The sequence below is a fragment of the Antrostomus carolinensis genome, unplaced genomic scaffold (assembly GCF_000700745.2).
Source record: "Antrostomus carolinensis isolate BGI_N321 unplaced genomic scaffold, ASM70074v2 scaffold32635, whole genome shotgun sequence".
NCBI lineage: Eukaryota > Metazoa > Chordata > Aves > Caprimulgiformes > Caprimulgidae > Antrostomus > Antrostomus carolinensis.
The window spans coordinates 2,746-15,941 of record NW_010318957.1 but is presented as its reverse complement, the minus strand read 5'-3'; the positions used below and the strand labels follow the sequence as shown (position 1 = coordinate 15,941).

The following is a 13,196-nucleotide window of genomic DNA, read 5'->3' as shown; positions in this document are numbered from 1 at the left end:
AATGAAAGCTCTGTTTTTATTTCGGGGTTAATACACCTACCTGTGTTTGAGCAACTGAACTTCAAATCATACTGAGCATTATGTGTACCTCCTGTAGACCTGTTCACTGGTTCTTTGTGCTTCATGAAGGTGAATTGTACAATTCTGTGGAGAGTTACTGGAGAACTTTTTTGTTTTGGGCTCATGAGTAGATAGTTACAGACAGGTACTGGAGGACTGCTAGCCACTGAGTACAGTAACTTGTGAGGTACTGGACAGCCTTAAGGGAGAACCTCTCTCTTAGCTCTCTCTAAGCTTATTTTAAGCACTGCCAAACCTGTGTGAGGTGGCTTTACCTGAGGAAGGAGAGTACAATAAAGAGCCAAACTGGATTCTGAACTGGCTCTGTGGAGGAGGTATAACTGACAAGTTGTGGGACTATAGGGTACTGAGCTGATTCAGGGTGTTGTACCAAGACCAGCTGCTGCTATCTAGGTCTGAACCACTGTCAAAGCAACTAATTTCCTGGGCTCTCTGTCACCTGCAGTTGCACATTTTTGCCATGTCCCTTGCATGGGCACTTTTGCGGCTACATGCTGAAGGACATTAATTTACTGCTCTGGCTGAGGCAGAAGAGTCTTGGCTTTTCCTTCCTCCCCTCCTCAAAATCTTTTTTTTCTCAATCAGTTCTGCAAAATGTGCTGATTTTACAGTGTGAGTACAGTGCTACTGTGTAAGTAGATAATGAATGTCACTTTTTCTGTGTTCTTTCTGTCTTTGTAGAAGTTCATTTAGGTTGAGAAAAATAATTCAGTCTCTCTGGTATAGTTCACTATGTTGCAGCTGAGTAGTGGTAAATTACTGTATATGTTCACAAAAAAATTACGTTGAGTTTTGAAGAAGTTAGTAACCACCCTCAAGCTGTCTGGCCCAGCTGTCCCAGAGATTCTCTCTTCAAGGCATTTAGAAGAACAGACCTTTCTGGAGTGTACCTTTGCTTCAGTGCAAAATCTAGAGGCTTGCTTAAAATGATTGAGGGATGTGACTTTAAATGAAGATGCTATGGACTAAATAAAGTAGGCTTCATGCATCTTCCCATTTTCTGACACTGTCAGAGAATGGAGTGGGGTAGCTCTGGACAGCATCTGCTTATCCTGCTTCAGCAAGATCCTTGTATTGGTTTGTCTGGTTTGTGTGACTTCTGTGATAGTTGTATCCCAGAGGATAAGAGTAGTTGAATTTGACCAGACAAATTTCAAACTTCAAGGACACGGATTAATAGGATAGTGTCAGCTGTGGCATTTACGGAGTTGAATCCAGAGCAGACCAGTAACCAACAGGTCATTATTTCCCATCAGTTCCTGTCTCTGGGACTGACTGACGGCTGCTATCTGTTGTTACTCATTGCTACTGGGTAATTTTGTCCAACAGATTGGAGGAGAATTCATATTGATGGTGTTTACCCTTTCATCTACCAGTTTTCATAGCAGGACATTTTTGTAATTTTAATCAGTAGCCTCATTAAGTAGTACCTCTATTTGGGAGTTTTTGAAGCATTTATTTTTAGTCTAATGATATATTGTCCTCTGTGGGGTAACAGTATTTCAGAGCTGCTGCTCTGGATAAAAATGGGCAAGGGCCAGTGTACCTATTGAGAGTATGTGTGGTGAAAATCACATGTTTTACTTGTGCAGTCCTGAGTGGTGGATTTGGAATAATTTGTAAGAAAAGGTGATTAACAGATGGAAACTACAGAATAGTAAACTTTAGAAATAGAAGCCTCTTCAGAATTTGACAAAATATTTAGTAGTTCTGTACAGCGTGATAATGACCAAAAAAACCTGATGATGTCCAGTAAGGTCACCCAGAAGGAAAAATTCAGTGGTGAAGTGATATGTAAGGTGAATGTGTATTTCTGAGTGGCTAGAGTGGCCAGGAAAAGGTGGGGTTGCATGCCCAATGGGTTCCCATGGCAAATAAAGCCAACCCAAATGCATGTGAGGGTACTGTTAAATATTGAAAGAAGTACTGTAGTTGAGGGTATGAGTGTAAATGCTAGGAACTGTGGAGTTAGCAGGTAAGACTAGCTCTTCTTGACTAATCTCCTCAACAATACCTTCACCATAGAGTTTCTTCCACAGAGCTATACTTACGATATTGAATCTGTCTCAATTTATACGCTGTCAAGATTTATCCAAATAAAATAGCTTTTAGGAAAGTAGGTATTTTGTTATGTATTGTACTATTCTTTGTGTCGCAGGTGTATTAATTAAAGAAAAGCAACAGTACTATTGTGTTGAGCCACTGTTGTTCTGAGACAAGGTCATGTAATGTAGTGGATTAAAAATACTCCACTATAACAATCATTATAATATTTACTTAATGTCAGATGGACTTGATTTTATTCTTCCACTGCCTCTTTTTGGACAATTGATTTGGCCCAGTGATAGATGATATAAAATAGTAAATTTGATATATACATCTACATGAAAAAAAATCCAATAATCTAGTTATATCAAATGAAAACCTTTTCTGCTTTTTAAATAATTACATCATAGTCATGTAACTGTACAGAGATCTTATTAATCTAGACACTTATTGGAAAGACTGTTCCAGTGTCACTTTGCTTTATATATATATGTATATAAAAGTATATAAAAAACCATACTGGCCTTTCTTAGCAACATTCAGATTTATTTCTCTTATTACAATAAAGCTTTCTTCTATAATGATTGTTTTAAGAGTGCCATCTAGTGTCTACAGCTTTTCAGTACGAGTTGTGATTTATAAGTTAATAGGCAATTTTATTGAGTGATGGAGCAGAAAAATTACTGCATCATTGCTTTATATTAAACTGGTATGGAATAGTTTAATAGGAAAAATGTAATTTTCAACCAAGTATAGGGGAAATGAAATTAAGTTTTTAATATAATGAGAAGACATTAATTTCAGCTATGTTACTGTTGTATTTAACTGCTTTAAACTAGATGTGCGTTTGAATTGTTCCAGTAGCGCTCTTGAGATGAACTTTTTTTCTTCTTCTGTGTTCTCTTGACCTTCAGTTAGTGTCTTGCCAGTCTCTAGATTAATTTTTAATACAGAAACCACTATAATTTCCTATGGCCTAAATACCCTATATATATATATATGTATATGCCTTCTAACAGTTGCAGAAAGACAAATGTATGCATTAGGAAACTGGCTATTGTAGATATGTGCTCAGGAACTTACTAGTTAATGTGATGCGAGATTATTGATTTTATTTTTTTTAAAGCCTTGCTATAAAATGTTTACGAACTAAAAAAATTAAAAGGAAATACTTTCTTTTGGTTTTGTATATTCTGTTTAATGTCAGAAATATGCTAAAGTGTAAAAAAAAACCTTTTAGACGGATAATTTCCCTATCAGTGATTGCTATGTGAAGAGGTTGTATATGTAAAACCATTCTTTTCTCTCAAGAAGGACTTGCAGTCCACTTATTCAGGGAAGATGTCTTTAATAGTGTCTTATGTTAAAATCAGTTTCAGCAGATAGTGGAAGGACCACTGTTTCAAACCCTCTTTTTTTGTTCTAAATTCTGTATCCTTTTATGAACGTTGTGTTCTGATTTCTATTTCAGGAACTTCAGCTCAGGAAGAAGATGAAAGATAGTGTCACTGAAGAACATTTATATTTGAGTTTCTCTCATCAGTACAGAGATAGTATCTTTCCTCTTCATACATCTATTTCACTGTTTTTGCTATCCTACTGTGACTGCAAATTATTCAAAATTTTCTTAGTGCCGACTGGTGAAAATGTGGATGATCAGTTTATCCGAAAAAACCTCATTGGTGATCTTGAGGTCCATTTAATCTCCAGATGTCAGCTTCCACTGGTTGTGCAGAGCTGTTGTTTACCTGCTGTTGTCGTGAGAGATGGCAAGTTCTGCCGAGCTGGGCTTTCCGTTGTCTTAAGGCATATAATCCAGAAAACATATGAGGCAGATCCATCCAAAAAGGATGTTTTGGAACTCTTAGGCTTTAAGAAGACCTGCTTAAAAGCCTGTGCTGAAGTGAGTGCATCTCTTTCTCTTAGATACTTTAATAGAATTGTTTATAACAAATAAGTACTCTGAAGTAGACTCATAATATTCTTTTAGTAAGAAACTTAATTTGCTTAGAAAATGAAATTTCCTTAATGGAGAAATATCTGTATTTTGGAATAAAGATGAAAAATTATTCTTTTTAAAAATACTACTTTTTATCAGCACAAAAAGAACCTTAAGATTCAAAAAAAAGGTTCAGATCTTTGTTTCATGTCAAGCAGTATAGTTTCAATGAGTTATGAACTCTCCCAGTTTGAAGTAAACTAAGGAATACCTAATTTATTGTTAATTTTGATTTCAAGAGCACCATGTACTGTTAGCCTTTGTCACTGCCAAGGCACGCTGCTGGCTTATGTTTAGCTTATGCTCACCGAGATGTCCATAGTCTTTTCAGCAGAGCTGCTGCCTGGCCAGGTAGTCAGTCCCCAGCCTGTAACCTTGCAGGGCTTTAGTCTGTCCTAGATGCGGGAAGTTTCACGGAGTTTCGGGAAGTTCCTGTCAGCCCATTCTCGAGCCTGGAGAGGCAGCCCTTTCTTGGAGTTTATTGACTGCTCCACTCAACTCAACTCAGTGTCATCCTTGATGTACGTGTATTCCATCTTCCCCTCAAGGTCATTGGGAGTGATAAATAGGATAGGCCTCAGCACAGACCCCTAAAAAACTCCACTTCTAACTGACCTTCAGGTAGAGTGTGAACCATTAACCACTACAACCCTTTGAGCTGATACTTCAGCCCATTTGTCGGATAGCAGCTTACTCATCTGGCAGTTCATCCAAACAGACTTGCCTTGCTCCTCTCAGGAGGTTGAATTCCACTATCTCATGGTTGCTACATCCATGGTTGCCATTGATTCCTGTGCCTCCAACTCAATTTATCCCTGCTGGTGAGTAGCAGATCTGGGGAAGCATATCTTTGTGTTCGTCCATCTAGCGCTAGCATAAAGAAATTGTCCCCAACATCCTCCAGAAACCTCTGGTTCTAATCTCTTCTTAGAACTACTGGAAGACTTGATTCCATGTTTCAGATGGCTGCAAAATGAGTAAACTGAATAAGAAAAGACAAGAGTTGAAAAGTTATAGGACCTGTAAGTACAAATAATAAGAAAAAGAGGACAAGGGTAAGAAGATGAAAAATATAAGTAATTTTTTTTAAGGTGGTGTTCAGTTAAATTAAAGTTTTTTTGATGTTGCATGCTGAAAAACCATTAATAATATAATGCATTTATGTAAAATAAATGTGCTCAAAATCTATTTGGTGTAATCTTCTGGTTTTATTACCAGCACTTGGTAGAGATGACAGATATAAATTGATCATAGCTTTGCTTCTCATTAGTTATGCAGCCACCCTAATCTTAAGCCAATAATAAGGAATGAAAATATGCTATACTGGGTAACTGTTCTTTCTGTTTTATATAAAATTTAGCTTCCTAATTCTGCTGTTGCAAAAGTAATACCAAACACTTGAACTTCTAAGATTATCAAAGAATTTATTAAAAGCTGGAGTTACCACCTTTTACTGTAATTTCTTTACTTAAAGTATACAAAAAGGTACCATGGATTTTGCTTCTCTTTCTATAGACACTAATTATATAAATTTATCTGACAGGTTAGCCAGTGGACCAGACTTTGTGAGATCAGCATACCTCTGGCTGTTGAAGGATTTTTGACAGCGTCTCCTGAGCACTGTCACACTATTCCTCCTGACATTTTACAGCTTGAAAGGAAGCTTGGAGAACCTGTCCGAGTACATAATGATGACAAAATTCGAAGGCAAAAACTTCAACAACAGAAGGCAGGTGCCAAGGCTGCAGTGCCTGTATTTGGTAAAGAAGCAACAGAGGAAGGAAAAACAGTGGAAATACATGAGCATCCACTCCCAAGTTTGGAACTGAGCATAGCTTTCTCCAAGCTACTTGTCCAGGAGGTATCAGATGCAGTCAACAGGGAGGCCTCTCACATCAGGAGAATGAAAACCTCTGATCTGCCACTTTTGGACCACGTTTTTGCAGAAGGGCTTTATTTTACCTTGGCAGATATAGTGCTTTTCCCATGCATCCATCAGTTCTTGGTAAGATGACAGGTTCTGTAAATATTAAGTAGTGTATGGTTTTTTTTAAGAACTGCAAAGTTGTAAAATGTGTTAATTTAAAATATATTGTGGCATTTCCAGTGTGAACTTAATCTGAACCAGAAGATTTGTCTTTGTTTTTGTATAAACAAAAAACAGGGATTGATGAGATCATCAAAATGGCTTTTAAATACATAGCATATCAATACTTAGTAAACACTGTTAACTGTTAAAATACTGTGCTGAAATGTTTTGACACCAAGTTGCCCAGAAAATTCCTCCATGAAAATACTTAAAATGGACACTTAAAGTACATTCTAATATGCATAAAGCAAAAGAAGGTAAGCACGAACCTATTTTCCTGCTTGAAATTAGTGTACTGGATTTATGACCGTGACTCAGTGGATATTTACTTCAATGAGATAACGTTATCCATGAGGTATTTTTTGAGATTTGGAATCTTGATTCCATCATAAATTGCAAATTTTAAAAAGGGGGAGAGTTGACAATAGAATAATAATTTTAAAATGCTATAAGGGATGTCCCCCATGAGAGATATAAAATGGGTACTTAAGGTACATTGTAATAGGCATAGAAGAAAAGTAGGTAAGCATGAACCTATTTAAATTTTGGTTTCATTGTATTCTGGGGGCGAGGCAAAATTAATTACTGCCCAGTTTGTTGTACCTTTACTACATGGATATTATCTGAATTGGAATTCTTTTCAGTGAAGACTTGAAGCTCTATGTAATTTTATCCTGACATGGGCAGATATGTCTAAAAGAAAACAAGTACCTTCTTGGAAAGTAAGAAAGCCTTTTTGGGAGGCAGTGAATGGAGAGAGAGAGATATTCAGGGACTATGGTGGCTTTTTAGAGGTGTAAATCCTTGACTCGCCGTACGCATACTAGAGCTGGAGAGGTGGGTGTTGACTAGGGGAAGACTTCCAAAAGCTCCCTTGTTTATGCTGCTGGTATGTCATTTCATGAGATTCTCTTGAGAATTTTTTTTTTTTTTTTGTGTACAGATTTTTTTTTTTAAAAGACAGTGCACTGTGACTTCCAATTTGCTTATTTCTCCTTATAATAGGTTAGTTATTCTTAATCTCTGCTGTTGGTTTCTTCTAGTTCCTAGAAATGACTTCTTTGGGAGGAAACACTCCTGTGTAGCCAACCCAGCTTTAGTCCGTCTCAAATGGATACCTTTTATCAAGCCTTCCCACAAAATAAGCCAGTTTCATTGCATATTTCTAGATAAAGATAGGCATCTAAGACAGCACAGTACCTATATTATCAGCAAACCTTTTATTCTTCTGTGCAGTTTTATTTTTATAAAACTGAATCTTTATTCTTCTTCAAGCAAGGACTGATCACTACTCAGAAATGAGGTATTGTGTCTAGGGAGCCAGCTGCTCTGGGATGTGCTTTGGCCCCTGAAACTTCAGTAATCTGTAGTTTTGTCATTCGTAGTATTGTTACTACTAAACTGTTTTCCAGTTTGTGGAAGGTCTTTTATTTACTGCAGTGAAAGGAGAAGTTTCTTGGAAAAGGTTACGTTACTAGAAGCTCTTGGAATGAAGCTTATAACTGAAAAAATATGATTCACCTTGCAGTCATATCAGATTGGCTGCTTAATTTTTTTTTTCTAATAGAATCTTGTCTTACCTGTATGGTCCTATAACATAGTGATAGAAAGTCCACACTTGCCCTTAGGGGAGTTAAATGTTTTCCTGTCAGATTGTGCAAGTATTTTGAAAATGCCAAGAGTGTGGTCTATTCAAAGATGCCTTTGTCTCTTTTCCTTTGCAGTCAACCTAGCATGTTCCCAATCCTGGACAAACAGCAGTGGGCTGTTTTCATTTGTCTTTATCCTGGTCTTTTTCCTTCACAATACAATGAGGAATAACAGTGTGTGCTAGCAAATAATATGGACACTGTATATAGTGGGTATATGCAAAATTTCATTCTGAGTGTAGGACTATTTTATGTCTTGTCATGTGTTTAGAGATCTCAAAAGGTCTCCCAGTCTGTGTATGGAGGAATTTGAAACCTTCAAAGAGTTTCACCAAGATAAAACAGGAAAAACACTGACACAGCTGGCAGTCAGGGCACCACATGGAGTGTGGAAAACTGGGGAATAAGTCTTTGCTCCTTGACATAGAATGTCATTACAGAAACACTGTCACAAGTGGCAGAGCTCATTTGAGAAGTTCCTGCACTCCACGATGTAGTTTGCCAGGCTATTGGTTATGTCAACTTGACTGTAATTTGAATCAGTAAAATATTCATGTCTCTGTACCTTTAGATCAATGCTCTACTAAAAGCTTATTTCACCTCTCTTTTAGGGAGAGTCTTAGTCACTTGGTTATTGAATCAGATCTTTCAATTTGTACAAAATTTACCTGGATCTGAGAATGTGTTTATTGTTTTTTTTATAGCATTTATCTAGTAAGTGCCAGTGTCTTGCATATTCTGTTGTACAAATATCTTAACATCTGTATTAGGAAAATATATCAAAATATGTTTTGAGCCTAATAAAGCCATGCAATTTGATATTTTTACTTACTTTTTTTTTTAACACCTTCCTGATTCCCCCCTTCTACGTCTAACCTTTTCTCACCTCTGGAAAGCAGTAGGGCTTAATAATGCCAGTGACTTGAGCTCAGCTTCAGAACTAATTTTACAGTGGGAAAAACTTCTGTGGCAAGTCTGTATGAGAGTCTTGCTCAGCACAATCTGTGTACTTAGTATTATGAGGAAGCATACACATAAAAGAATAAAGGAAATGACAACTGTAACTTTATTTCCTATGACAATAAAATGATACAATGAGGTTGCCTACTACCAGTATTCCTGCAATTACTCTGTGAGATTGATAGCTAAGCTGGTGTGTGTTGCCAGGAAGAGCTCAAGTGAAGATGGTATTTGCATTTCGATTTTGCAGGTTGTTTTGCCAAATTTGCCTTATGGTGTCTGAAAACAAATGAAATTCCTGGAGAAGATGCTGTCAGTCAGATTCAGAGAAATGATCTCTAAAATCAAGATAATTACTAATAAACATTAATACTTGACAGATGTCAGATTTATAACGTCTTTAACCAAGATCATAATCTACAGTGGACTTCTGTGTGATGATAGCAATATGGGAGTCCAAAAGTAGGTTCAGATGGCTACCTTTGAATTAAGATGATGAGTTATTTTACAGAAAAGGTTATCAGTTCATTGCTGCTTTGTTCGTTTTGCAAATCACATGACTGAGAATTAACAGCAACTTCTGTGTGAATGATACTAAAGCGAAGTAGTCAGACAAAATGCTTTCCTACTCTTTTAAAAACATTATTGTATTTCAGTCATCTTTGTTTTTTCAAGGCCTAACTTTTTACAGTAACATTCAATTTACTGGTACTAGGCATGAGAAGATTTACGGATCAGATGCTTAATTGATTTCAGCAATCCAGTTGAAATCGTTCTGTAGATGTACCATGAGCAGCTGAGAGTGCTGTATTTATTTGCTTTTCATATGTGACCCTTGAGCCCTGCTGGTCTGCTGCTTATGAACGATACATCATATAATAAGCTTTTGTTAACTCACACCAAGGATTTTCCTAAAAAACTGGCTTTCGGTTTCATTTTTACTTACATTATAAGAGCTCTGGGAGTAATGTTGCTTTATTTCTATTCTCTGGTGAATGATCAGTTTTCTAAGTAATTATACCTTGATTCCTACAGTTGTCATCCAAATTTAATAACTTGCACGTGAAGGCTTCTTGCAGGCAGTGGGTTGAAACAGCTTTTGTTGATGGAAGTGCCAGAGTTTAATTCTGTATTAAAATGTTATTTATCACTTAACTGGACTTCCTGGATTAGGTTTAAAAAAAAAAAATCATTATAGTTGCATTGCCACTTTGCTTTAGAGTGTAAATAATAATGAAGCTTTCAATGGGTATGTGTCTGGAAAGTATCATACAATAAATATGAGGAGACCTGACTAACTGATTGTAATTATAATTACCAAAAGTAAGATAATAAAGCTGAAGAGTTCTTTCTCATTACCTCATTCCATTTCTGTTATCTTCTGAGGTTAGCTTTTTATGCTTTCTATTGCTTGTAACTGTTTAACATTAATAGAAGAGTAACAAAAGCTCTGTTCTCCATCTGGGAGAAACCACTACTCACTTTTACAATTTAGAACTCTTGTTATCAAGTGTAACAGTTCCTCTTAGAATTGCTTTCCAAAATACTTCTTCCTTAATGGAATTAATGTATTTCTGCCTGTGTTATTATTAGGATATTGAATTAGATACTGAAATTACACAGTTCATCCTCCTTTTGCTCCTTTAGCTATTATGAATTACTTGTGATTACCTTAAGAACATTATAAACACAGCATGCAAGAAAGCTGCTTGAAATTTTGTGTCATTTCAAGTGTTTTTTACCAATTCCTATTTCCACGCTGAGGACAGATACGTGCAGGTTTTTGCATGGCCTTCCTTTTCCTGGAATCCTGATTTTTAATGTTCTGCTTAAAGCAGGCACAGCGTAATGGAATAATTGAGGTTGGAATAGTTGGAGTTGAAGGGCACCTCTGTAGATCACCTTGTTTTAACTCTGCTGCTCAGAGCAGAACCGGTTGCCCAGGGTCATGTCCACTCAGATTTTGAGTGTCTCTAAGGATGGAGAATTCACAGTCTCTCCTGTAAGAGGGTGATCTTTACTGTTCTAAAACATTTAGGAACCTGAGCAAAAATTACTTCAGTTCACCAAATGCACCAAAATTAGCACTAGCTAATTTTAAAAATTAGCTAGTCTTCATGTAAAAATTTGATTTGTGTATCTTCTTTATAATATGTGCATTGTCTTAAGAATTTTTTTTATTTTACACTTAAAATTATAATTTGTATTAAAGGCCACTTAATCTCACCATCATGTATATTTAGAGAAGGAATGTACTGGTTACCATGTTGATATAAAAATATGAATTTAAGATAATAAAAAAGTTTGAGTAAATATATGATAAAAAAAAATTAGATTCAGTACTAGTTAAAAAAAAAAAAAAGACTCACAGATGTAGTGCAGAAACATCAATAAAGACTATGGGACAGTGTACGCCTGTGCCTGTTTTGCTGTTACAACGTAGTCAAAGGTATTTCAGGCTTTTAGTTGCCAGCAAAACAGCTGTCAGTGGATGAGCTTTTAAGGGCTGCAGGGTGCTTGCAGGAGGGAAGAGCATTCAGGTACCAAGTATCTTCCTTAGAGTTCAGTATTCATTGCAAATGACTTTTTGCTTTTTGGTGCGTGTCTTTGGTTGAGGTTTGTTTGGTTTTTTTTGCTTGGTTGGTGGGTTTGTGGTTTTTTGGTTTTTGGTTACCAACCAAAATGAATCATTCTGTTGTTAGGAAATAACAGATAATTAAGAATATTATTTAAATTGTGTTTTCCTGTTACTGCCTGACATTAGGATTGAAATTGGTCAGGTAAACTTTTCTCCTTAAGCAAATGGGAATTACAGATAAAGTCTAAATGGCCACCTGGCTCTTCCACCTGGAAGCCTGAGCTGTTAACTAACTCGCTTTTTGTATTAGCATCATGAGATGGGTAAGCATGCTTGGCATGGAGCTGAGCTTACTTTTGTAGTTCTTGCCTTCTTGTGGCTTATAGGAAGAAATGAGCAGTAGCAAGTAACTTTTCTGTTTTATTTTTCTAGGTTTACAGCAAAAAGCAAGGCAAAAATCTGGTCAATTTGCCTCTGATATCCAGTTGGTATCAAAGAGTTCAGGAAGTACCTGGAGTAAAGAAAGCTGCTGGGAAATGCAATATGGAGCTTCTCCAGCTTCCAGAGCTGATGTCTGCTCCAGAGGACGAGCTACAAGACCTCTCTTCAGTTCCTGATGAAGTAGAAGAGGAGAATGAAGATAGTAATTTTATAGGTGGTCCAAGGCCAACTATGACTAAGTTAAAGGTAATTTAAGCTTTTTAATGAGTTATTTTTAATAGTAATGTTCTATTTGATTTGGAATAGGTGACATTTATTAGAATTGCAGAAGCTAAGTCTGACAGCCTTGAACATTTTAATACATTTTGCTCGTCTTCTGTCTGCTATGCATTGACTTCGAAGTGATTTTGCTTTTTTGTTCTGTTATGATGTTTGATCAGTTCAAGAACTGAGCAAAGATAGGACTGCTGGAAGCCTTATCGATAATTCTGAATCATCAAAGTAACTTTTCATTTGAATTGCAATATTGTATTTCTCTTTTAAAGATATCTATATAAAGGGTGACAAAAACCATTGCTTTTATGTTTGGCTTCATTATGCGATCATTTCTGTTGGTTTCTTACTGTTTGATTAGAGCTTTGAACATCTGGGAAACCTAATGAGTTTTGTTAAAGAAAACTCTCCATCATGTTCCATACCTCTCAGTATTTTTTGCATAGAGGCTGACAGCATTTCCTAACAAAAATTAGCAGGGCTTTCTTGTGAAAATGAGAGAAATACATAATTGGAATCCCATATAATGTAGAGTCAGCTGCCTGTTTAATTTCAGTTACGCTGAAAGTGTTGCAAAGTTTGATCTTACGCCATTAAATTCAGGGGCAATTTTGCTACCAGCTTCAGTGGGTAAAGGATCAGGGTCTTAATTTTTTTCACAATTTTTTCCCTTTCACATAGGAAAATGGTATCGAAGCAAAATTTTCTCCTCATCCATGTCCCAGTTGGACCCTGGACTGGACCAGTCTACCATCTGCAGTCAGTCCTGGAGAAGGTAAGGGTTTTTATATATGTGTGGATGTATTTAACAGTGCTACCTTCTCCTAAAGCTACTTAACTGTTTCGTAGGAAAGTATGTCACTTTTCAATGTATTTCAGAGCTCTGTAAGCAGTTTTAAATCTGTTTTAAAATTCAGCCTTTTTGGGACACATGGTGAGATGACTTCCCTCATGTCATCAACATCTGGTGACCGAACTGGGAATAAAAGCTTGACCTTTATTTCTGTACCATATTTTTCCTCACTGTTTTCCACTTTCTTGAACTTTTTTTCGTCTCTAGGACAGTAAATTCTGACTACA

General features: G+C 36.5%; 1 protein-coding gene across 1 annotated transcript; it reads left to right on the top strand.

Annotated features, from left to right (window-relative positions):
• Nucleotides 1-3,601: 3,601 nt before the first annotated feature.
• Nucleotides 3,602-12,891, top strand: GSTCD (glutathione S-transferase C-terminal domain containing; the record flags this gene model as incomplete). The annotated part of the gene is made up of 4 exons (XM_029085227.1): nucleotides 3,602-4,030; nucleotides 5,670-6,131; nucleotides 11,835-12,089; nucleotides 12,798-12,891. Coding segments are annotated over exons 1-4 (1,222 nt in total), but the record flags the coding sequence as incomplete, so codon positions are not given.
• Between the last annotated feature and the right edge of the window lie 305 nt (nucleotides 12,892-13,196).